We start from the raw sequence: 26,894 nt of genomic DNA on the forward strand, positions 1-26,894 counted from the left end.
AAGCACAGAACCTAGAGAAGGAAAACAATCCTACATGCTTAACCTAAATCATTCATCTTCTTCCTATAAGACTCACAGCAGAAAACTAAAAGAACCAAAAATCTTTATAACCTGCTTTGAATTCAAAATGAACAAAGAACACAATTTCTTGACCTTAACATGCTATGCTCTTGAAAAGGAAAGATCAAACTTGCTGTGCAGCCCAAATACTAAGAGTCTAGGGTTCATGCTAGGCCTCGGAAGCAAGGAAAAATCAAAACGGAAAACCTGAAACAACTCCTACTGTAGGTGAGTAGTACTTACCCCTTGTTCTTGCACTTACAACCGAGAAGGAGGAAGGGGCGGCTAGGGTTCCGGGTGGAGCTCGAAATCTCGGTCTCCTCGATGAAGGGGATCAAGATCCGCAAGGTTCGCCGGAAGAAGCCTTTGCCGACCGCCGGGGAAAGGAAAACCTAGCTCCCTTTGCTTCCGCCCGAGCCCGCCGTCTCACACGCAGAAGCAGAGGAGGAGGAGAGGTTTCGGTTCGGGGAAAAAAAAACTTAAGCTTCTTTTAAATCTAGGGTTTTCCCATATAACTATACTTTAAATCTTTTTCTCTCCATATTTAGTTAACAAAGTGCTCGCAGCTCGGTTGGTTTGCTGTGTCCGGTTGGGTTTGGTTCGGCCGGAGGTCACGGGTTCGAGCCTTACCTTCAACGATTTTTGTCAAAATTTCTTTCTTTTTGTAAACATACTAAACGACCTCCAAAAATTGCGTAAAAATACTCTAAAAATTTCTAAAAATCTCTAGAATATTTCAAAAGTATTTCCAAATATTTTTATGGACATTTGGAACTCGAAATAGGGAAAATCGGGTCGTTACAATCCCCCATACCTTATAAAAAGTTCCTCCCGCTTCCAAGTGATATCCTCGTGCTCCCGGTTCTGCAAGACGACCTTCACTAGTGGTACTTCTTTGTTTCTCAATCTCTTGACTGCTCTGTCCATTATCTATGTAGGTCTCTTGGATCTGCACTGACTGAGGCTGAATCACTTGGCTCGGGTCATGGAGACACTTCTTTAGCATGGAGACATGAAATACATTATGTATTGCTGACATGTCTTGTGGTAAGTCCAGCCTGTAAGCTACCTTCCCAATCCTCTCCATAATCAGGTAAGGTCCTACATAGCGAGGACTTAATTTGTCCTTCTTGCCAAATCTCATCACTCCCTTCATAGGAGCGACCTTGAGGAAAACTGAATCTCCTACTTGGAATTCCAATGGCCTACGGCGTGTGTCAGCATAACTCTTCTGTCTACTCTGGGCAGTCTCAATCCTCTGTCTGATCTTCACTTTGCTCTCTCTGTATGTCCTCAAGCAAGGTAGACTCTAAAGTCAATGCGGAGAGCTGTCCGTAAATAATTTCAAGTCCAAAATTTGACAACTCCTTCTGTAGTGGCAGGGCTAATGATGACAGAGACATCAGGGATGCACTGGACTTTCTGCTTAGTGCATCTGCCACTTTGTTAGCTTTGCCTGGGTGGTAGAGGTTCTCACAGTCGTAATCTTTGACCAACTCCAGCCACCTGCGCTGTCTCATGTTTAAGTCCTTCTGAGTGAATAAGTACTTAAGACTCTGATGATCTGTGAAGATTCTACACTGAACTCCATACAAATAATGTCGCCAGAGTTTCAGTGCAAAAACCACAGCTGCCAGCTCAAGATCGTGAGTGGGATAGTTCTTCTCATAGTCTTTGAGTTGTCTGGAAGTGTAAGCTATGACTTTTCCTTCTTGCATGAGTACAGCTCCTAAACCCATCTTGGAAGCATCACTGTAGATGTCGAAACTCTTGTCGCTCTGTGAAACAGTCAGAATGGGAGCACTGATCAATCTCTTCTTTAGCTCTTGGAAACTCTGCTCACATTTATCTGACCATTCGAATCTCTTGTTCTTTACGGTGAAGTTAGTGGAGAGGCTATCCCGAAAAGTCCTCCACGAACTGTAGTACCCGCTAAACCAAGGAAGATTCGATCTCTCCGTTCTTGGGTCTACTCCAGATTGTTGACCACTTCCACTTTGGTCGGATCCACTTGAATACCTTCTTTAGAAATAATGTGACATAAAATAGGCACCCAAACCGTAAACACTTTGAATTTAGCATAAAGTCGCTGTGAAGTCCGTAGTACTATCCTCAGGGTCGTGTCATGCTCCCGAGGTCCTTGAATAGACGCAATGTTCACGTACGCGAATCGATGATAAATTTGTCGATATATTCTCTGAACACCCTGTTCATTAAGTCCATGAAGACCGCAGGTGTATTAGTCACTCCAAAAGGCATGACTACAAACTCGTAGTGCTCGTATCTGGTCCTGAACGCCGTTCTGGGTATATATCTTTCTTTCACCTTCAGCTGATGGTACCCAGAGCGCAGGTCTATCTTTGAGAACACTGTTGCTCCTCTTAACTGATCAAATAAGTCGTCGATCCTGGGAAGGGGGTACTTGTCCTTAACTGCTACTTTGCTCAGCGTTCTGAAATCTATGAACATTAGCACGGATCCGTCTTTCTTCTTAACGAACAACTCTGGAGCTCCCTGGGGTGAATGACTAGGGCGAATGAAGCCTTTGTCAAGTAATTCCTGTAGTTGTTCTTGTAACTCTTTCAACTCTGCTGGAGACATGCGATACGGAGTTTTTGAAATTGGACCGGTACCAGGAACCAATTCAATCTCAAACTCCACTTCTCTGTTGGGAGGTAGTTCAGGTAACCCTTCTGGAAATACCTTTGGATACTCACAGACTACCCGAACATCTTCCTGCTTGGGTCTTTCTTGTTATCTTTGTCCTTCCAGTTCTGATTACTTGACTGGGGTCTCTGTTTCCCCATTGTCTTGTCTTCTATCTTGATTGGCTTGTGTTGTGTTTGCTCTCACTAATGCCCTGCTGACCAGTTCTTCACCAATCTATGGTCGGTGAGTTTCACTACTCACATTAGGTGCTATTTCTAGTCTCAGCATTCGGAGCGTCAGTCTGACTCATTCTTTCACTATACTTACTAACTCTAGGCAAAGGTGAGCTAGCCTGTTAAACCTTTTGACCGCTTCTTGTACTGGTAGGTCACATTGTCTGAATTCCATAAGCCCCTCATACTATTTATTGGTGGTCCGTTGACGGAAGACTTTTAGTAAAATTATCTCAAGTCAACCCACTCATCTCCGGTTGACTTCTCTCTACACTCCACTCGCCCCCCACAAGCACCTCCAGACGGAAAGAGGCAAACTTCTCTCGCGGCCACCAAGAAGCTCCATTGTGCTCTTAAGTGTCCTTGAACCAAGTGGAGGCTGTGCTGAGAATCTTTCAGGGTCTTTCAGACGATTCTTGTCTTCTAGGTGTTGTGGGTGACTTGCAGGTGGAGTCTCGCTGGTCTCGGATGGTGACCAAAGGGAGTGAGGAGGAGGGACACTGGATTCTCTGGCCGTCATCTGATTGCCATCATCACTTGCACCGTCGCTACTGTGTCTCAGTTAGGCAACAACCGGAGAGATTGGGCTTGATCTAAGCCTGCGCTCTCGATCTTGGTTCTCAGTACGAATGGTACGGGGACATCCTTTTTCTTAACATCTAATTATGCAAAGAAAAAGACTTGGTATCCTCTCTCTAACCCTTCTAATCATACATAAATATGAATAAAGAAAAGAGAAACTAAATCTTCTATCTTACTTAAGTACTTAAAAACAATTACTTTATACTGCAAATAGTAATAAAGGAAAGCAATGAAGAAAGAAATTAAATACTTTCATACTTGGAGACGGCAAGGATGATGCTGATGTGTGTGTGATGCTGGAGAATGGAACACTGCTCTGATACCAACTATAACGACCACCCTTCTTACTACTACTATTCTCTAAGGATAACCGTTACTTAACTACTAACTCTACTTAACCGGTATGATTAAAAATCACATGGAAACCCTTCCGAAAAATTTCGACAGAGTCTCCCCTGTACCGGTGACCAAATCTATAATACAAACATAGTATACGCAGCCACAGACGGCTGGAACATATTTTCCACAACCACGGAGTAATAAAAATCACAATAAAAACAAAGAAACTACTCTAGCAATAGCAATGACTACAACACTCCACAAATAATAAAAGAGACTAGCTAGACATGCGGAAATAAACTCATCTACAATCCCAAATTTAATATAACATTAACAGAGAACTAAAAGAAAGTCTTGACAATTTTGCCAGCTACTTCTGGATCTCTCCACAGTCTAGTCATCACACACCTTCATCACCACCACCTATTTCATCTAGCATCATTGAATTAAACTTTAATTGCGACAAAACATATAGTGTCAATTAGTAAGCAATCATCTCAAAACATGAAGTGCATAAAAGTAATGCAAATTTATATTACATAATTAATTGCATGTACCTGAGCAGTGGCGAAACCTGGAATAAAACCAATAGACAGGAAAGTAATGGAACAACTACTGTAAGCTTAGAATTAAAGAACTAAACTTTTATTGATTCTAAGCATAAACTTATTTCATTTTCTTATATCCCTATACTAGAAATTAATCTTTTAATTTCTCTTTCACTTTCTTCTTCTTGTTCTTCTTACTTTTCTTATGCTAGAAATTAATCTTTTAATTTCTCTTTCACTTTCTTCTTCTTGTTCTTCTTTTTCTTTTCTTTTCTTTTCTTCTTTGGGCCCAGGCTTAGTACCATCTTTGTTTTGCACGCTCTCTAATAGTGACTAAGGTAGCGAGCCTCTAGTCCTATAAGGTAAAGACCTTGGTCTTACCAGGGCCAAGACCTTAGAATTGGTCACCTGGATTTGTTTAACGACAACCTTGGAAGTCGAGTATTAGCCTCTTACTTTAGTTTACTTGTTATCTCTTTTTAACTAGACCTTAGTCTCTTTCTTTTTACTCAGTTTCCTCATAATCCTTTATTAGAGTTTATTGGAATCCTTTAGATATACCTAACAAGTGTAGGATTACAATTAACTAAGCATGCTATATAAAAATAATACAAGGGAAGCAAATCTAAACTCTCTCTAAGCATGTTATAAAACAAAGCAACAGAAAAGCAAATTTAAACTTTCTAAACATGCTGTAAAACAAAGGAAAAGAAAGCACATCTGAACTTACTAATCATGCTCTAGAATAGAGCAAAAGAGAGCTAGTTTGAACTTTTAAAACATGCTGTGATAAGAGCAAAGAAAGCTAATCTAATCTTACTAATCATGCTATAAAATAGAGAAAAAGAGAGCTAATTTGGACTTTCTACACATGCTGTAAAATAGAGCAAAAGAAAGCTAACTTGGACTTACTAAATATGCTGTAAGATAGAGCAAAAGAAAGCTAACTTGGACTTACTAAACATGCTGTAAAATAGAGCAAAAGAAAGCTAACTTGGACTTACTAGACATCAGAAAATAGAAAAGAAAGCTAACTTGGACTTACTAAACATGCTGTAAAAAATAGAGCAAAAGAAAGCTAACTTGGACTTACTAAACAACATGTAAAATAGAGCAAAAGCAAAAGAAAACTACTACGTAAAGCTTGGACTTACTAAACATGCTGTAAAATAGAGCAAAAGAAAGCTAACTTGGACTTTCTAAACATGTGCATGGAGTTAGCAAGGAAAAACTAAGCTACAATGCAAAATTCTGCATACCACGAGATCTAACTACACTAAAATTCTGCACTAAAATTCTGCTCATGATATTCCAATTGCAATGGGAAACTAGAAAATCTGCCCTGGTATAACTAATAGCAATGAAACCTAGGAATGAAGGGATCAAGGCTGCACACACCCAATAGAGTATCATGCTTACAAATTAACAAAGTACTGAATTTGCAACGCTATTAAACAGGGCTATTCCTATTTATTAAATAGCAAAGAAACTAACACTTTGTATTTAGGTTAAGAGCTGTTCGTGCCACTATACAGCACAAAAGGGTCTAACCAGATATGCTAAATATAGGGTTGTTCTTGTCCAATGCAAAGCATAACTGAAACTAACAGTAAGGGGCTGTTCGTGCCCATTTCGTAGCACAATAACTATGCTACAGCTCTAAATTAACAGTAAGCAACAGTAAGGTCACAACTTAAAGGAGACTACATGCTATTTAGAAATTCTAGACCTTCTTATGTTCAGCTAAGTAGCCGAATTGCACAGCAACCCAAAAGAAGATACTCGTGTTTTTATTTTCTTTGCATAAGATCAAAATCAACTTACTGTAAAGTTAAAAACAACCATATACATCCAATTCACAGCTTAACCCCTTTTTGGTAAACAACCCTAATTTTCCAATTATGCTTCATCGGATTGGTAGGAAAAATGAGCAGCATTATGAACTTGTTCTAAGGTCCCTAACCTCCTAATTCTCTACAACTAGAAACAGGAAAATAGAAATGAAACTGCCTGAAATTGATAAGCACGGAACGGAGCCTAACCAAGGAAAACAATCCTACATGCTTAACCTAAATCATTCATCTTCTTCCTATAAGACTCACAAAGAAAAAAAAGAACAAAATCCTTAATACCTTTGAATTCAAAAAACAAAGAACACAATTTCTTGACCTTAACATGCCTATGCTCATGAAAAGGAAAGATCAAACTTGTCTGTGCAACCCAAATACTAAGAGTCTAGGGTTCATGCTAGGCCTCGAAGCAAGGAAAAATCAAAACGCGGAAAAACACTCAACGTGAGTGATGAGTACTTACCCTTGTTCTTGCACCTGACAGAGAAGGAGGAGGAGGCGGCTAGTCAGGGTGGTGGGAGCTAATCTCGGTCTCCTCTTGTGCTCATGGGCTCTCGACGGAGGAACTCGGATCCAAGGTTGAAGAAGCCTTCACCATGCACGGAAAGGAAAACCTAGCTCCTTTGCCTTCCGCCTCGACGAGAGGAGGAGAGGTTTCGGTTCGGGGAAAAGAAAACTTAAGCTTCTTTTAAATCTAGGGTTTTCCCATATAACTATACTTTAAATCTTTTTCTCTCCATACTTAGTTAACAAAGTGCTCTCAACTCGGTTGGTTTGCTGTGTCTGGTTGGGTTTGGTTCGGCCGGAGGTCACGAGTTCGCGCCTTATCTTCAACGGTTTTTGTCAAAATATCTTTCTTTTTTTAAGCATACTAAACAACCTCCAAAAATTACGCAAAAATACTCTAAAAATTTCTAAAAATCTCTAGAATATTTCAAAAGCATTTCTAAATATTTTTATGGACATTTGGAACTCGAAATAGGGGAAATCGGGTCGTTACAAAACGTAACCCCCGACCTTACAGCTTAGTCAGTAGAAGGCGGGGTGCTACAGAATGGTATCAGAGCAGGGTTCCATACTTTCTCCACACACACATCAACATTGAACCTACAACTTCCAAGTAAGAATACCTCTCACCTTATTTATGTTTCTTGCTTCCATGTTTATAAATAACTAAAGCATGTTTATATATGATAGCATCTAACATGATAGTAGTAGTTATGTAAACATGATTGTAGTAGTTATGTATGTCCGCTACTTCTCTAGGAAATGGTACGAGGATGCCTAGCTAGAAGGGCACTAGCTACTGAGCCCCAGCATGAGGCGGACAGCTCAGTGCCTCCCCCAGACCTTACAGAGGTAGTGGCTCAGTTACAGAAGCAACTAGCTGAACAACAACAGGAGATAGCCATCCTAAGGGCTAATCAGCAGAACACTCCCACTGCCACCCTGGGACCTAACATAGAAACCCCAGTAGTTATAGAGGTTCCACCAGTCTAACCTACAACACCAGTAGCCCCAGCAGCAGGGGCAAGGAGAGAAGCCTATCTGATCCAGTGGCAGAAAATCACGATGGAGCTTCTGGACTGGCCAGAACATGAAAAGGCGAAATGCGCCTCCTTCTGCCTGGCAGGAGATACGCGTATGTGGTGGGAGAGGATTAAAGCGAAGCGCCCAGTGAACCAGATGACATGGGCCGACTTCGAAAGAGAATTCTTTGAGGAGTTCTTTCACATGCGGGTCACAAACCGCCACTACGACGAGTTCACTAAATTTCGTCAGGGCAACCTTTCAGTTGAGGAGGTCGTGAAAAAATTCAACAGGCTAGCTCATCTATGCCCCGAACTAGTTAGCACCGAAGGAGAGCGAGTCCGGCTAATGCTCAGAATGCTAAGGCTGGAAATAGCACTAAACGTGGCCAGCGGCGTCCATAGGCTGCAAACCACTGAAGAACTGGTAAATAGTGCTCTGATCACCGAGCATTACCAAAACAGCATCAAGCAGCAGAAGCAAGCCTTCTCAGAGTCCAAAGGCCAAGGAGGCTCAAGTACTCAGAAATACCAGGGCCACAACTCTAACTGGAAAGGGAACTCCAGTAACAAACGTAAACCAGGGAGTTATCCAAAAGGAGGACTAGCTAGTAAACAGCCTAGCTATCCCAAGTGTTCTACTTGTGGGAAATTCCACCCAGGAGTTTGTCGCAAGGGCACTCGAGGATGCTTCGAATGTGGCCAGGAAGGGCATATGGCTAAACAATACCCGAACAAGACCAGCTTTCCCCCCACCACAGCCGATTTAGTACGGAGGCAAGCCAGCACAGTTGCACCAAATGCAGATTGCTTTAGATGGTCCACACATCAGCCAGGGCAGACTAGAAGTCCCCTCAGCCACGACGAACGAGAGAACCTCCGGATGTACTCAGTGGTCAGTTTTTGATAACACTACCTTCCGGAGAAATCATGGCATCAACGCATTGGCTTCGAGCAGTGCCAGTCATTATAGCGGACAGAGAACTCTTTGGTGATCTGATAGTGCTAGATATGGCTGACTATGATGTCATCTTAGGAATGGACTTCCTGATCAAGTACGGTGCCTCCATAGAGTGCCTTAAACAGAAAGTTGTATTCCAACCTGAAGCAGGAGTGCAGTTTGGGTACATCGGAGAACTAAAGAGAAAGGCCAAGAAGTTTCTCTCAGCTCTGAAAGCACAGAAACTACTGGATTCAGGATGTACGGGGTTCCTAGCACATGGAGTCAGTACCAGTCAGGACAAGGACCAAAAGCTAGAAGAGGTCCGAGTTGTATGTGACTACCCAGCAGTCTTCCTTGAGGAGTTACCGTGCCTAGCACCAGACAGAGAAATTGAATTTGAGATAGAACTCATCCCCGATACAAATCCCATCTCCAAAGCACCCTATCGCATGGCTCCAGCAGAACTGAAGGAACTTCAGGAGCAACTACAGGAGCTGCTCGACAAGGGCTTCATACGCTCTAGTCACTCACCATGGGGAGCGCCTGCATTATTCGTGAAGAAGAAGGACGGGAGCATGTGCCTGTGTATAGACTACTGGGCACTAAACAAAGTCACGATTAAGAACAGGTATCCCCTTCCCAGAATAGATGACCTGTTTGATCAGCTAAAGGGAGTAGCAGTGCTCTCTAAAATAGACCTCAGATCGGGATATCACCAGGTGAGAGTTAAAGATGGTGATATACCCAAGACAACTTTCAGGACTAGATACGGACATTATGAGTTCGTAGTCATGCCCTTTGGCGTGACAAATGCTCAGCTACTTTCATGGACCTCATGAATAGAGTATTCAGAGAATATTTAGATAAGTTTGTTATCGTGTTCATCGACGACATTCTTATCTATTCCAGAACTCAGGAAGAATACGCAGAACACCTGAGAATAGTACTGCAGACCCTCTAGCAGAGCCAGCTGTATGCCAAGTTCACAAAATGTGAATTCTGGCTTGATCAGGTATCCTTCCTAGGTCACATCATCTCCAAGAATGGTGTCATGGTAGACCCTAGTAAGATAGAGGCTGTGAGTAACTGGAAAAGACCTAAGAACGCCAGTGAAATTAGAAGCTTTCTGGGACTAGCAGGCTATTATAGAAAATTTGTAGAGGATTTCTCCAAGATAGCCTCCCCATTGACAGCTCTCACCAGGAAGAATAGAAAATTTCAGTGGACAGAGGACTGTGAGAACAGCTTCATCGAGCTAAAAAGAAGATTGACCAGCGCTCCCATTCTGACTCTGCCAGAAGACACAGACAGCTTTGATATTTATAGTGATGCCTCTAAATTGGGACTAGGAGCAGTACTGATGCAAAATGGCAAGGTGATCGCCTATGCCTCCAGACAGCTCAAGGACTATGAGAGGAACTACCCTACTCATGACCTTGAGCTTGCAGCAGTTGTCTTCGCCCTCAAAATTTAGAGACATTACTTGTATGGAGCTCAGTGCAAAGTGTATACAGATCATCAAAATCTGAAGTACTTCTTCACTCAGAAGGATCTGAATATGCGACAACGCAGATGGATCGAGTTGGTCAAAGGCTATGACATAGACATCCTCTACCACCTAGGAAAAGCCAAAAAGGTGGCAGACGTACTTAGTAGGAAGTCCAGTGCCACCTTACTATCCCTAGCAGCCATGTCACCTCCCCTACAAAAGGAGATTACAGATTTCAGTCTCGAACTTATAGTTGGACAACTCTCTACTATGACATTAGTATTTACCCTGCTTGGTGACATCCAGACAGCTTAGGATTAGGACCCTGAAATTCAGAAAATCAAGCAACGGATAGCAGAATCAGAAAGTGGAGAGTTTAGAGTATCTGATAGTGGGGTATTGTATTTTGGTGATAGACTATGCGTTCCGGATCAGGAGGAACTACAGAGGAAGATCCTAGACGAGGCTCACAGGACTCTCTATGCGATGCATCCTGGTTCCACCAAGATGCACCAAGACCTAAAGAGACGTTTTTGGTGGCCTGGGATGAAAAGAGACATCGCTAGATATGTCAGCACCTGTCTGACCTGCCAGAGGGTCAAGGCAGAACACCAGAGACCAGGAGGAGTTCTACAGCCTATTCAGATCCCAGAATGGAAGTGGGAGGATATCTCCATGGATTTCATAGTGGGACTACCCAGAACCACGAATGGTTTTGATGCCATCTGGGTAATAGTCGACAGATTGACTAAATCAACCCACTTCTTAGCTATCAGGATATCCTACTCCATGGAGCAGCTAGCTCAGTTGTATCTCAAGGAGATTGTCAGACTGCATGGAGTTCCACGGACCATTATTTTAGACAGAGACAGTAGATTCACGTCACACTTCTGGGAGTGTGTAGAGTCAGCATTGGGCACTAGGCTAAAGTTTAGCATAGCTTTCCATCCCGAGACAGATGGTCAGATGGAGCGAGTAAAAAAGGTACTCGAAGATATACTCCGAGTGTGTGCCCTAGACTTCAAGGGAAGTTGGTGCAAATATCTGTGTTTAGTAGAATTTGCATACAACAATAGCTATCAGGCCACTATCGGCATGGAACCCTACGAGGCTCTCTACGGACGGAGGTGTAGATCTCCAATCTGCTGATATGAAAGTGGTGAACAGAAAGAACTAGAACTTTAGATAGATCTAGTAGCAGATGCCACAGCAGCTATACGGCAGATCCGCCAGAGGATAGAGACAACTCAAAGCCGCCAGAAAAGCTATGCTGATACTCGGCGCCGACCCTTAGAGTTTTCAGTGGGGGATATAGTATTCCTCCGAGTGGCTCCCCTGAGGGGAGTAATGCGTTTTGGGAAGAAGGGAAAATTAAGTCCCAGATATGAGGGACCATACCTCATCACCAGAAGAGTTGGTAAGGTAACGTATGAGTTAGAGCTATCCCAGGAGATGTCAGCTATCCATAACGTATTCCATGTCTTTATGCTGAAGAAGCATATCCCAGATGCCACCCAGGTGATTGAGCCCCAGTCGGTACAAGCCCACGAAGACCTCAGCTATGACAGTCGACCTATTCATATAATAGACCGAGCAGTAAGAAATTGCAGAACAGGGATGTACCATTAGTAAAAGTCATGTGGCAAAATCACACAGCAGAAGAGGCAACTTGGGAGACAGAAGCTAGTATGAGACAGAAGAACCCAGAGTTATTTTAAGTTCGAGGATGAACTTTTTATAAGGTATGAGGGATTGTAACGCCCAAAAATTCTCAAATAAATTTTAGAAATATTCTATTATTTTTCTAGAATTTTAGAATATTTTTATGAAATTTTTGGAGTAGCAGAAGTAGCAAAATTAAATAAAAAACGTTATGTGGGATTATAACGCCCGAAAATTCTCAAATAAATTTTAGAAATATTCTATTATTTTTCTAGAATTTTAGAATATTTTTATGAAATTTTTGGAGTAGTAGAAGTAGCAAAATTAAATAAAAACGTTATGAGGGATTGTAACGCCCGAAAATTCTCAAATAAATTTTAGAAATATTCTATTATTTTTCTGAAATTTTAGAATATTTTTATGGAATTTTTGGAGTAGCAGAAGTAGTAAAATTAAATAAAAAACGTAAAATAGCCTAAGCAGGAATTGAACTCAAGACCTATCAGACCCTACGACTTACAACATGACTTTAGTAACTAGGTGGCCCCAGCAGGGGTGTGCTGAAAGAAGAGGAGAGAAATTATATTTATGAATGAGTTGGATCGTATTAATCACTTAATATAAATAGCGAAGTTAAGTGAGAGTTTATTATTTTGGATCGGCAACTCTCCCTCACCCTCACCCGCCGACCTCTCCTTCTTCCTCACCCTCTCGGCACACCAAGCCCCAAGAGACCTAGGGTTCCATCCCTAGGGTCGTAGGAGCACCTCCCAGCGACGACTTCAATACGAGGACGCTCCTCTCCGCGAGAAGAACGCGTAGACGCAAGAAGATCGCCGAAGAGATCTTCTTCTCCGGAAATCTAGCGATCAGAATTGTAAGAAACCTAGCGCAGGAAGTAAGTAACCCCTCACCTGCAGTATAAGTAGCTAATCGTACGTTTTTATGTTTTAGTTCAGCCATATGCAGATTTTTTTTCGGCACATAGGGTGTATTTGACCCTCCTCGCAGGTTTAGGGTTTATTTGAGCACCTCTAGAAGGGCCAGATATGTTTTCCCCTCCAGTTTCCGGAGAAGAAGAGATCTTCTTCTCCGGAAATCTAGCGATCAGAATTGTAAGAAACCTAGCGCAGGAAGTAAGTAACCCCTCACCTGCAGTATAAGTAGCTAATCGTACGTTTTTATGTTTTAGTTCAGCCATATGCAGATTTTTTTTCGGCACATAGGGTGTATTTGACCCTCCTCGCAGGTTTAGGGTTTATTTGAGCACCTCTAGAAGGGCCAGATATGTTTTCCCCTCCAGTTTTGGGGTTTTAGACGCTGTTGGGTGCCTAGAGGTGGTCCTATAATAGAGAGGAGAGTTAAAGCACACCAAGTGCGCGATAAAATGACTAGTACAGTTAAATGCTACAGTAGGCATTTTAATAGCTCAGTTAAATATCATAAAAGCATTTAAAATAGCATGCTTAGTCTGGCTTCAGTTTATATGGGACTACGATCCAATGGGTAGGCTCCCATAGTCGCCCTAGGTTCAGATAACCTGGCTCTAGGTTCAGATAACCTAGTAAGAGCAAGATAAGATAAATCAGCTTATGAATCAATATTTTATTTTTATCAGTGGCACTGTATTGGACTCTTAGTTGTCCTTGGGTTGGGCTCCCATAGTCGTCCCTAGGTTTAGATAACTTAGTAAACCCTATTAGATTCGGGACTAGCTACCTCGGGTCTAGTTAGGGATGCGCGCATAGCAAGTACAGTTGTCGGGTCCATTAGCAGCATGATTATTATTTTATCTATTATGAAAATAGTTTTCAAAACTTCACAAATCAATTATGTAAATACAGTTCAAATTCAGCATTAGTCTAGCACCAGTTTAGCTCAGCTTATGTATCAGTTCAGTTGTTTTTTTTTCTCTTATTGATCCTACGAGACAGTTCTATGATCAGTATTTGATTGCCATGACTCATATATCAGTATGCCATGTTTTTTTAGCATTTTCAGCATAATTATCAGCATGTGTTTCAAATAGCATCTTTTAAAAGCATGATTTCATCGAATGCATGTTTTGTGAGGTAGATGGTTCTTACTGAGCTCCCAAGCTTATAGTTTCCTTTTTCTTATACTGCAGATAAAGGTAAAGGGAAGATGGATTAGCGGAGGCTGGAGGGTAATGTGTCAAGATGTGTGTGAGAAGGAACTTGGAATAAAGACTCTTGGGGACTAGCAAGTTTAAAGAACTAGAATTTCTTATATTCTTATTATTCCGCACCTTTAGAATGTTTAAATGTCATGAATTATGAAAGTATACAGCATGCTATGCCTAGACTATTAATTATTTTGATGTTAGTTAATAAACTATGAACAATGACAATAATGGCATGCCTAGTAATGTTATGATGCTTTTCAGTTGATACATTGAATTGTATACGAATTAGTTGAGGAATGCTTATCATGCACTTACATTGTTATATGGGATGTTGGGGTGCTGCTAGCGACATGTTTAGTTTGTATCAATGCTTAGTTTTAGTATGAAGTTGATACAAAGCCATAGTTCCACTCGTATGCTTAGAGATTGCCAAAGCATGCTAAATTTCATAGAAACATGTATTAAATAGCTTAGAATGGTAGTATGTGTTCTATTGTATGACAATTGCATGAAAAGTTTAGATTCCATCCTTTAGTATATGTACAACAATGAAATGGTATTTTGATCATAAATTCTAGATTTTATAGCAATTAGCAGAGATTTTAATTAGTTCAGCTTTCCGCACATTATACTTTAGTGATAGACACAGAATAGTTTAGCAAACGTAACCCCTGGCCTTACAGCTTAGTCATTAGAAGGCAGGGCGTTACACACAGCTTCTTTGGCTACCTCAGAGGCTGCCACATACTCAGCTTCCATAGTTGAGTCAGAAACGCATTTCTGCTTAAGACTCCTCCATGCAATGGCTCCACCTCCTAAAGTAAACACATAGCCTGATGTAGACTTACTATTGCCCTTATCTGATTGGAAGTCGGAATCCGTGTAATCCATAGGGAGAAAATCATCTACTTGGTAAACTAGCATATAATCTCTAGTCATTCTCAGGTACTTTAATATATGCTTTACAGCAGTCCAATGTCCTTGTCCAAGGTTACTTTGATATCTGCTAACCATGCCCACGACAAAACAGATATCCGGTCTCGTGCACAACATAACATACATTAGGCTTCCGACAGCCGAAGCATAAGGAACTTTCTTCATGTCCTCTATTTCCTTTGATGTCTTTGGAGACATCTCTTTAGATAAAGCTACTCCATGTCTAAAAGGTAGAAAACCTTTCTTGGAGTCTTGTATGTTAAAACGAGCAAGGATTGTATCAATATATGAAGCTTGAGACAAGCACAACATCCTTTTCTTGCGATCCCTTATTACTTTGATCCCAAGAATATGTGCGCATTCTCCTAAGTCCTTCATATCGAATTGTTTGGATAACCATCTTCCAACAACACTTTGATATTGTTTCCAACTAACAAAATGTCATCTACGTATAGTACAAGAAATATCACCATGTTTCCATCACACTTCTTGTATACACAAGACTCATCCGGACACTGAATAAATCCATATGATTGGATTACTTCATTAAACCAGATGTTCCAAGATCTTGAAGCTTGCTTCAATCCATAAATCGATCGATTGAGCTTACACACTAGATACTCTTTGCCTTTTTCAATAAATCCCTCTAGTTGCTTCATACGGATGTTTTCTTCAAGACTTCCGTTAAGGAAAGCTGTCTTGATATCCATTTGCCAAACCTCATAATCCATATGAGCGGCAATGGATAAGACTATCCGGATAGACTTAAGCATGGCCACTGGAGAAAAAGTTTCCTCATAATCGATTCTCTCTTTCTGAGTGTACCCTTTCGCAACAAGTCTTGCTTTGAAGGTTTCCACCTTTTCATCTGTCCCTCTTTTCCTTTTGTAGATCCACTTACATCCAACGACTTTTACACTATTTGGTGATTCTACAAGCTCCCAGACCTTATTAGAATATATAGATTCTATTTCTGAATTCATTGCTTTTTGCCAAGATGTTGCATCTATATCTTGGAGTGCTTCGTCATATGTTCGGGGATCAAGTTCATGTTTTCCTAGGACCAAGTCCGACGACTCTCCCAAAAACATGAATCTTTCAAGTTGCCTAACAACCCTCCCACTACGATGAAGTACTATCTGTTGTTGTGTATCATTTGTGATACGTGTTGCAGTTTCTTGTGATATTTCATCTTGCACTGTTGGTACTAAAGTAGGCATGCCCTCTTGCATTTCTTCTAGAACAATTTCACTCATGGGCTTATGGTTCATTACATAATCTTACTCTAAAAACGAGCATTGGTGCTAACAATGGTCTTTTGATATTTAGGATTATAAAACAAACCACCTTTCGTTCCCTTAGAATATCCTACAAATAGACAAACTTCTGTACGTGATTCCAATTTGTCAATATCTCCCTTCAGCATATGTGTTGGACTACCCCATATCCGAATATGACTCAGACTAAGCTTACGCTCATTCCATAATTCCATGGGAGTAAAGGGTACTGATTTAGAAGGTACCATATTCAGAATGTACACTCCTGTTTCCAGAGTATATCCCCAAAATGAATTTGGTAATTCTGAATAACTCATCATCGATCTAACCATTTCCATAAGAGTCCTATTCCTTAGTTCTGCCACACCATTCTGTTGGGGTGTACCAGGTGCAGACAATTGGATTGAATTCTAGCCTCTGATAAGTAATTTCTAAACTCTCCAAAGAGGTATTCGCCACCACGATCAGACTGTAGTGTCCTAATACTTTTATCATAACGTTTTTCCACATCAGCCTTGTACTCTTTAAACTTATCAAAGCATTCAGACTTGCGGCGCATCAAGTAAATGTACCCATATCTCGAATAGTCATCTATAAAAGATACAAAATAATCGAAACCACTTCTTGCCTGGATAGACATACGACAACACAAATCAGAATGAACCAGTTCTAACACATTTGTGGCTCTATACCCCTTGGCCTTAAAAGGTCTCTTGGTCATTTTACTTTCCAAGCAAGATTCACAAGTTAGAAAGTTTTCCAACACTAATGAACCAAAGAGTCCATCGACTATAAGCCTTTGAATCATACTCAAGTTAATATGACCAAGCCTTAGATGCCAAAGATATGTTTGGTTCATTTCCGAATGTTCCTTTCTCTTATTAGAATTAGAAGATGTGTTATTAATTTCCATTTGTTGCTTTATGGGAGAAATTGGATTTAAAGTATACAAATTGCCTACTAATATACCAGAACAGATAATAACCCTATTCTTCTTGATAACTATTTTGTCATCAAAACAACAAAATATCCATCCACAAACAATTTAGAAACTAAAATTAAATTCTTTCTAAAAGTTGGTACATAAAGATAATTTCTCAAAACCAAACTTCTATTTCTATCAAATGATAAATAGACATTTTCCACTGCAACAGCCGCCACTTTCGTAGCATTGCCCATGTAGACCATTATCTCTCCCTCATATAGTCGTCGGGTTTCCTGGAACCCCTGTAATGTATTGCAGACATGAACAGTGGCTCTTGTATCTACACACCTGGTACTGGTAGATAACACCGCTAAACATGTTTCAACTACAAGAGAATAAGATATACCTCTATTATTCTGATTCCTACGAGGACAGTCCGCTTTCCAATGTCCTGACTGCTTGCAGATGAAGCACTTGCCCTTTGGCTTCTTCACTCCAGCTTTAGGTCCAGTACCTAGAGATCATTTCATCTTCTTTGCTGAGCCAGCCTTGAGAATTATGACGAAATATACCTTCTGCTACCTGAAGTTCTGTTAGAAGTTCCGCCAACATATAAGCCCTTTTGTTCATGTTATAGTTCAGGCGGAACTGCTCAAAACTTCTAGGTAACGTTTGGGGAATAATATCGATCTGCTGGGAATATCGTACCGGTTCCCTTGTACAAAAATTTTGTACAACTCCTGAACCATTCCTAACAACCTATTGTGTTCTTTAGAAATTAAATTTGGAATCGCAAACGGAACTTAACATTATTGATTCCAAATTCAACTTATTTGTTCTTAGTGGTTTAGACTTGGATCGCAAACGATAGTTAATATTATTAATCCAAATCCATCTATGTTACAAATTTAATTAAATATTAATTTTAGAGATTGACTTCCAGGTTAAACATGGCGAGGCACTAGGCCTTCTTGGGTATAGGTGCATCCACCATTTTCTAGACAAAGCATTTCACGAAATTTAATATTTAATTTTCTTATAGTAACCCTAGGTTTAACCAAAAAGAACAATCAAATCACAAGTTCGAAAAACAAAAGAAACACAAAATCGAAAACATAAATTAGATTACCTAGATTCATTAGCCTCTTGTGTTTGGTATTTCAAGATCTAAATAAAAGGATGAACTAGTTATGATGCGGAAACTAATAACTAGTTATACCTTTTATAGCTTATAGACCTCACGATCTTCTGTCGTATTCCTCTTCTTATCTTGGACATCATGTGAGCAACGATCTACCGAGACGAGAATCCACCCACGCTTCCTTCTTCTCTAAGAAAGTTTTGGCCACCACAAGAACTCCAAGAGAAGATAAAGTTCGACCACCACCACCAAGCTCCAAGGGATGCTAGAAACAAAACCTCCTTTCTCTCCTTCTTCTTAAGCAAGATCCGACCACCACAAGAACTCCAAGAGAAGATGAGGTTCGGCCACAAGAAGAAGAGAGGGGAAGGAAGAGGGTCGGCCACACCAAGGAAGAGAGGAATAATAGAAGTATTGTTGTGAGGTGAGGCACCTCTACCCTCTCTTTTATATTCCTTGGTCTTGGCAAATATGGAAAGTTTTAATAAAAACTTTCCTATTTTCCTTGCCATTGAAAAGGAAAATTTAACTGATTAAAAAACCTTTTCTCTATTAATGTGGTCGGCCATATCTAATCCTCCAAGGAAGGAAAGTTTTAAACACAAAATTAAAACTTCCTAATTTGTTTCCGGAAATTTTTAAATAAAATTTCTCTTTTAAAAATTCCCTTCATGGTTGGTCATAAAAGGAAACTTTTATAAATTAAAATCTCTCTATTAAAACATGTGGATGATTTACAAAAAGAAAAGTTTTCTCTAAAATTAAAATATTCCTTTCAATCTACAAATAAGGAAAGATATCAAATCTTTCCTTAATCTTTTGTAGAAACTATAAAAGGAAAGATTTAAATTTTAAAACTCTCTTTTAAAATCATGAGGATGGTTAAAAAAGGAAAGTTTTATCAAAAATTAAAATCTTCCTTTTAACTACAAATAAGGAAAGATATCAAACCTTTCTCTTAATCTTTTGTAGAAAATTATAAAAGGAAAGATTTACATTTTAAAACCTCTTTTAAAACCATGACTTTCACAAAAGAAAAATTTTAAAAAATAAAATCCTTTTAATTTATTGTGGTCAGCCACACCAAGCTTGGGTTCAAGCTAGGGCCAACCACCTCTTTAAACCATCTCACCTTGGTTTGGCCGACCCTAGCTTGGGCTCTAAGCTAGGCTTGGTCGACCACCTTAAGGTGGGTAAGAAGGTGGGTATGAGTGAGTATAATACTTTATATATAAGAGGCTACGACAGGGACCGAGAGGAGGAATTTGTTTTGGTCTCCTGATGAACTTGAACTTCCCGTGTTCGCAACGAACACCCAACTCTAGTTCATCAATAATAACTCATACCGCTAAAGAGTTATTATTGAACTACCGCACCAATTCCATATTACTATATGAGCTTCTTCTTATCATGAGTGTGTTAATCTCCCTGTGTTTAAGATATCGAATGCCCACTAATTAAATGAGTTACTGACAACTCACTTAATTAATATCTAGCTCCAAGAGTAGTACCACTCAACCTTATCGTCATGTCAGACTAAGTCCACCTGTAAGGTTTACATGACAATCCTTATGAGATCCTCTTGGGGACATTATCAACCTATATTGCTAGGATACAGTTTCATTCTATAATCAACAACACACCATATAAATAATGTCATTTCTCAACTTATCGGGCCTATTAATTTATCGAACTAAATCACATCCTTTGATAAATTAAAGAAATGAATATTGAGTATATGTGCTTGTTATTATATCATGATTAAGAGCACACACTTCCATAATAACAAAGGTCTTGTTCTTTTATGCAGTCAGTATAAAAAGAACTTACCTTAAATGATCCTGCTCAATACACTCAGAGTGTACTAGTGTAATTTTATAGTTAAGATAAACTAATACCAAATTATACTACGACTGTTCCAATGGTTTGTTCCTTTCCATCTTAGTCGTGAGTTACTGTTTATAATTTATAAGGACTTGATAACATGATCTTCTGTGTGTGACACCACACACCATGTTATCTACAATATAAATTAATTGAACAACTACATTTAGCATACAAATGTAGATATTTGACCAATGTGATTCTTTATTTCAAAATAAATGTTTACAAAAGCTAGGCTTTTAGTATACACTCTAACATGAATAACCAATAAAAATAAAAACACAACCTTTCTCGACTTTTCTTAAACTAACACTTGCAAAAGAAATGAAGGCAATAAACAGAAAGAAGAGGCAAGAGGATTTTTACTTGGTTACAACCGGCGAGGTTGTTAATCCAAGGAAAGTGTAGCACTAAATACTCCTTCAGGCGGAGAAGCCTCTTACAGTAGTGAAGCGCAAAAACAATGAAGCTAATCTAGAATTGAAGCGTACAAGTGTTAGAAATGAATTGCTTGAGTTGATTGAAAGCTTCTGGACCAAGGCTATATTTATAACCTTGGTCGGGGCGCCCCTAAGGGTTCCAGGCACCCTGGAGAGATAAAATTTTATCCCCTATACACGGATCGCGGTTTGATTGTGATTTGGATGAAATTCTGGTTCGGTCGCCCGGAAGGGTTCCAGGCGCCCTGGACTGTTCTGGGTGCCCGGGACCCCAAAGTTAACCTATGTTGACTTTTTCGGTCCGGGCCCTCTGCTCCAGTTCCACCCGCCTTGGTCCGGGTCTTCTACTCCGGTTCTGTTCACTTGGGTGATCTCTGCCATCCGAAATAGGGCTCACCCGAACCCAACTTCTGGTCTTCTCGAGCAGGCTTCCGCTCTGGCTTCTCGTCCCTCGGAATTGTCACATGATTCCTTCTCATCTGCCAGCGCACTCATCCGCAGTCTTCATCCCTCAGTCGCACCCCGTGCCAACCTTCTCGCTAGCTGCGTCTCTTGCTCCCCGAGCAGTCTTCCTCTCCGGCTTCTCATCCCTCGGAACCACCGCACGCTTCCTTCTTGTCCGCCAGTGTACTCTTCCGCAGTGCCTCGTCCCTCAGATGCACCGCGTGTCGTCCTTCTCACTAGCTGCATCTTCCGCTCGACTACCTATGCTCCTAAGCTCCTGCATACTTAGACACAAGGTTAAAAATACACAGGACCTAACTTAACTTGTTGATCACACCAAAATAACCTTGGGGTTCCAACAATTACATCCTGATTCTCCACCTTCTATCTGATCGCGTGGAGGCTGTTGAGAAGATCTTGAATGCGCGCGTGAAGTTGGCTGGTCGTCTCACCTTCCTGCATTTTGATGTTATACAGTTTATTAAAAAGTAAATCACGCTTGCTTACCTTCATGTCAGAAGTGCCCTCGTGCAGCTCAATCAATTTTTCCCATGGCTCTTTCGCACTTGAGAACGGGCCAACTCAGTTCAGCTCCTCCTTTGTTAGTCCACATTGAAGAGTGCACGTTGCTTTAGTGTTGACTTTGATCTTCTTTATTATACTTGCGTCCCAGTTCTCGCATGAAACTGGTCTTCCCATGCCGTTGAGTTGGAGTGTGATGCCGATTTTGATGATCATCCACATCTCGAACTGGGTTTAAAGGTAAGACTCCATTCGACCCTTCTAATAGACAAAATCTTCGCCAGAGAAGAGAGGCGGTCGGGCTGTGCTATAGCCTTCTTGATGGGCCATTTTAGAAAAAACCTCACACACAAAATGATATGAAATTTTGTTCCAAGACTTGGTCTTGGATTAGTAGTGCGGGATAAAAAAAAATACGCAAACTCGAGTCGTGTTGCACCAGCTTCTTGCAAAGATTTCGATTGCGATTAAAACATATCGGAAGGCGACAATTATGCCGATTCTGGTCATCTCCAAAAAAAAATAAAAAAAATACCACGAAAAAAAACTACATGAATGGTGGTTTCACCAATTCGAAGCGACCTTGTTCTGATACCAATTGTAGGATCGAAAGCGCTAGAGGGGGGAGGTGAATAGCGCTCATGGCTTTCACTTTCGTTTCGGATAACTATCAAGTAAAATATGTAGTGGAAAAAAATAAAACAATTGCAAACACACGAACACCAAGGGTTTTACTTTATTCGGAGTCTGTGGCGACTCCTACTCCAAGGCCCACGCTGGTTGAGCATTTACTTTGGCAAATCACTATTAGTTTAGAAAATTACAGTTTTGAATTACAATATTAAAGTAATAAAGAAAAATTATACCGACGACTTAGAAAATTAAACTTGAAGCTTCTGGTCGTCGGGGTTGAGTTACAGCTTTGTCGGATCGATCTTTGAGCAGCACACAAAAGAATAATTGTCAGATTTCATTGTGTTTTGGCTCCTGCTCAAACTGGGCTTAAGTAGCCCATGGAGGGCGCCTCCAACACCATTGAGGGTGTCCTCATCCCCGTCGAATCTGCAGCGATGATAAGCTTTTGACTCTTCGCCACTTATCTGTCTGAGGGCGCCTCCAACCGCATGGAGGGCGCCCTCCACCTGCATCCAGGGCGCCTCCAAGCTCCATGGAGGCGCCCTCGTTCCTTTGCTGCGGAGCTGTCGATGAGGGTGCCTGAGGCACCCCCAAGCTCCACGGAGGGCGCCTCAGGTACTGTTCATCCAAGGCAAATGTGTCTAATTCGCTTCCTGTAAAATACGTTAGTCCCAGAAACTAACCATACCCTACAAAACAATGTTAGCATAATATAGACATGATAAATAAAGTATTTGATAGTCTCTAAACTGTCCGGTTCTGACTTTGGATTTCCCATCCGGAAATCCTAGGTCGAACCGACGCCTACTATTCCCTCACCGGGGAACGCGTCCTCACCTACTCCACTCAGGAGAATTTACCTATTGCCATACCAGTCCTCCAGATCGACTAGACTTTTGCTCAGCGTCCGAGGCTCCAGGACTTTCTGCTGGTTGTCCGCTCCACGACCCGTCCAGTCTTCCACTTGGTTCGCGACACCAGGACTTTCTACCTAGAGTCCCCGACTCTAGGACTTTTGCCCGAAACCCTCGACCCGCTAAGACTTTCGCCTAGTGTTACCACCCCCTAGGACCTAGGGTTACCTCCCCCTAGGGTTTTCCCTTTGCCTAATCGTAGCTAGAACTTTTCCTCACCTAGGGTTACCACCCCTTAGGACCTAGCGTTACCACCCCTAGGATTTTCCACCTGCCTAACCGTAGCTAAGACTTTTGCCTAAGTACACTTAGGACTTATCTGCAATCTCATCAAATTTGTTAGATAACAAGACAACCTAACTTTGAACCCTTTGATATAATCAAAACACAGGTTCAACTGTCGGATGCTTCTCGCACCAACACTTACTTCCCTTTACATTTGTGTTTGCAATCTTAAATCTTTCAATAGTTTAGTTAGTTTGTCGTGCTTAGATTTTAGTGCTTATATCCAGTCTCTGTGGGATCGATATTTTTATTACTTGATGACACCCGTATACTTGCGGGCTCACATCACCAATCCAAGGGTCCACTCTCCTCACTCATAGTACATTATAAAACTTTCTTCTAGGAGGTGGAGAAACCTCATACAAGTAAATATGAGAAATACAATAAGACATACAATAAGAACAAAGAAATGAATACAATAATGAACAACCTTTGCTCTTGATCTCTTGTTCCTGTGGATTGCCTCTTGATACTTGGAAAGTATAGCAACACTTATTTTCAAGAAGCTTCGAGAAGGGTAGAAAAGAAGAGGTTACATTTGAATCTTTATAAAACCTTTTATATCGTGCAGATTAGGACTCTCAATCGATTGACCTTATCCCCAATTAATTGTCACATCAGATCTGAACAAATTGAGCAGTTCAAACCTCACAATGGCTCTTTTCTTCTTCTCCCAATCGATCACCAAATCGATTAACTAGTTTCAATAGATCACCTGATTGATTATGAAGCTCACTGTGCATTCATGAATTCCTCGCAATCAACTACCTAATCGATTAAACTCCTCATGAGGAAGCTATTGTGCTTCGCAAAAAAAAAAAAACTCCTCTTGATCAAAGCCGATTGATCAAGCGTGCTCCCAATCTATTACCTAATCGATTAAGACACTTACTATTTAGTGAAGAAAAGCTCCTGATTGACCAAATTGATTGGCGTAGCCCTTGATAGATTACCCAATCAATCTAGACTTTTCTATTTCACGAAAAAAGGCTTCCAATTGATCAGTTGATCGATTTACTTTGGCTTAATCATTGCCCAACCCTAACTTGCTTAACCCAAGTCTAAGATTCTCTTGCCTAACTTTCGATCAACCATGACCTGTTGGGACTTCCCCACCAAGTGTCCGGTCAACCTTTAACCTACTTGAACTTTTCCAACTTCCCGTTGGACTTTCAATCACCAAGTGCAGTCCTCCTTGATCTGCTTGGATTTTCCTCTTGCCTAACTGTAGTTAGGACTTTCCTCTTACCAATATGCGATCCTTCTTGACCCTAGCTTCACTCACCAAGATTTTACTACTGTCTAGCTTCACTTACCAGGACTTTCACCTAACTTCACTCACTAGGATTTTTCCATTGCCCGACTTCACTCATCGGGACTTTCACCTGCCTAGCTTCACTCACTAGGTCTTTCACTTGGCTTCACTCACCAGGATTTCCCAACTGCCTAGCTTCATAAACTAGGTCTTTCACCTGCCTAACCTTTAGTTAGGACTCTCCTAGTCAAGTATCCGGTCAAACCTTTAATCTACTTGACTCTTCTTCACATCTAACTGGTCAAATCTTGACCAGAGGAGAATTGCACCAATAATCTCCCCAAATGGATGATTGCTCCTACAATCTCCATATATTGTCAAACATCGAAATCCAAACATCGAGACTCAAACTTGAGCCTACTCAAGCTTAGTCAACCTGGTCAACCTTGACCCAGGGGATATTGCACAAACAATCTCCCCCTTTTTGATGTTTGATAATACCTTTAAGTTAGGCTAATCCCATAGCCTCAACTTCTCTTCATCATGCCAAATCATGAATGAGGGTTTCCTTCATTCTCTCCCTTTCTTAGAGGGCAAACTCCCTCCTTGGGAAATGAAGGCCTAGCTTAAACCTTATATTCTCCCCCTTTGACATATATCAAAAACTCTCCTCCTGAAGAGTTACTCATACGTTGTTCACAACACCACAATGAAGGTCTCATACCCTCCATTGTGTCCAATGCTCAACTTTGAGCAATAACCCCTTCGCAATGCTCATCCTAGAGCATTCATCATTCCAACAATGAGTGCCCCATGCCCTTCATTGTATTCAATGCTCATCCTTGAGCATTTATCCACTTCATAATGCTCATCCTAGAGCATCCACAACTTAACAATGAAGATATCTACTCTTCATTATTTTACAATGCTCAACCTTGAGTATTTACTCTAACGAAGGTTAAACTACCTTCCATGGTGTTTGAAAAATTAATTTTCATGTCCTTAAAGAGTAACTCCCCCTAAAAACATGATCCAAACTTATGTCCTTGCACCAACAATAACTTGGAATCCCTAAACCTTTAGGAAATCCAAAAACTTAAAATTTTGAGGTTTAAAAGATTCAATATTGAAACCAACCTCAACCTAAACTTCAACCTAGTGTTCCCTGACCATTTCTCCTTACTTTCATCATAAAAACCACCCTTAAATGTATATAAATATATTCCAAGGGGCTAGGAGTGGTTAAAAGGACTAAAAATGACTTAAAGTGCTGAAATCACACTTTTCCAGCCAAAATCAGTCATGTCAATCGATTGGGTTGGGACTCAATCAATTGCCACTTGCTCAATCGATCCACTGATCGATTCAGCGAGGTTCTATTCTCAGAAAATGCCTCTAAATTAATTGCCTGATCGATCTAGACATGAATGAATCGATTAGCTGATCGATTTAATGAGCTTTTGTTCACGGGAGAAAATGCTTGAATCGATCAGCTAATTGATTATGCGAGCCTCTACTCATGATAAACTCAATCTCAATCGATCGGCTGATCGATTGAGACACTCTAATCGATCGGTTGATCGATTGGAGTTCTGATTTCCTGAAATTCAATTTCAGCGAAATTCAGAAATGCCCTAAAAATTCTATAAAATTCTAAAAATCATGAAAACTCTTGTAGACATTATTTAGGGTATATACTATCATAGAAAAATAGTTTTCTAAGAAAACACTTTCTATTTTCAAAGATTAACGTAAACTTGAAAACTCTAGGTACTCATTATGGATAAATTCCCTATATACCTTCCTAATGACCTTTCTAGGTTTCTTAAGACCCTTGGTCACTTTCTCTAGGTCAACTCTAGGAATAGCTTCCCTTGTGACCTTCTTGGTGACTTTATTTGACTTCTTAGAAGTCTTAGTCACATTAGTCTTTCCAAAAATACTCCTAAGGATAACTTCCCTTGTATTTTTGACTTGACCGCTAGACCTAGGGTTGACTCCATAACTATATGGAACCTTATGATAAGAGGCTACATCCTTCTTAGTTTTAGGTTTGTATCCCAAACCTCTATGACCATTGGATGATCCTTGTTGTTCTAAACCTAGGTTATGATTCTTGAACCCTTGTATTTCATTTGTGATTTTTCTAAGGGTCCTCTCCATTTTTTCAAGTCTTGACCTCAAGACTTGATTTTCTTTCCATAA

The 26,894-nt window shown here is 40.6% G+C and overlaps 1 protein-coding gene across 1 annotated transcript in view; it reads left to right on the top strand.

Moving 5' to 3' along the window:
- Positions 1 to 10,885: 10,885 nt before the first annotated feature.
- The window catches only part of LOC121973392, a gene marked incomplete at both ends in the record, with an annotated part of 105,508 nt that continues 89,499 nt past the window's right edge, over positions 10,886 to 26,894 (top strand). The window contains 2 exons of the mRNA XM_042524846.1: positions 10,886 to 11,093; positions 25,371 to 25,380. Of these exons, the coding sequence (XP_042380780.1) occupies positions 10,886 to 11,093; positions 25,371 to 25,380 (218 nt within the window). The remainder of the gene's footprint in view (positions 11,094 to 25,370; positions 25,381 to 26,894) is intronic.

This window comes from Zingiber officinale, chromosome 4A (genome assembly GCF_018446385.1).
Source record: "Zingiber officinale cultivar Zhangliang chromosome 4A, Zo_v1.1, whole genome shotgun sequence".
Classification (NCBI taxonomy): domain Eukaryota; kingdom Viridiplantae; phylum Streptophyta; class Magnoliopsida; order Zingiberales; family Zingiberaceae; genus Zingiber; species Zingiber officinale.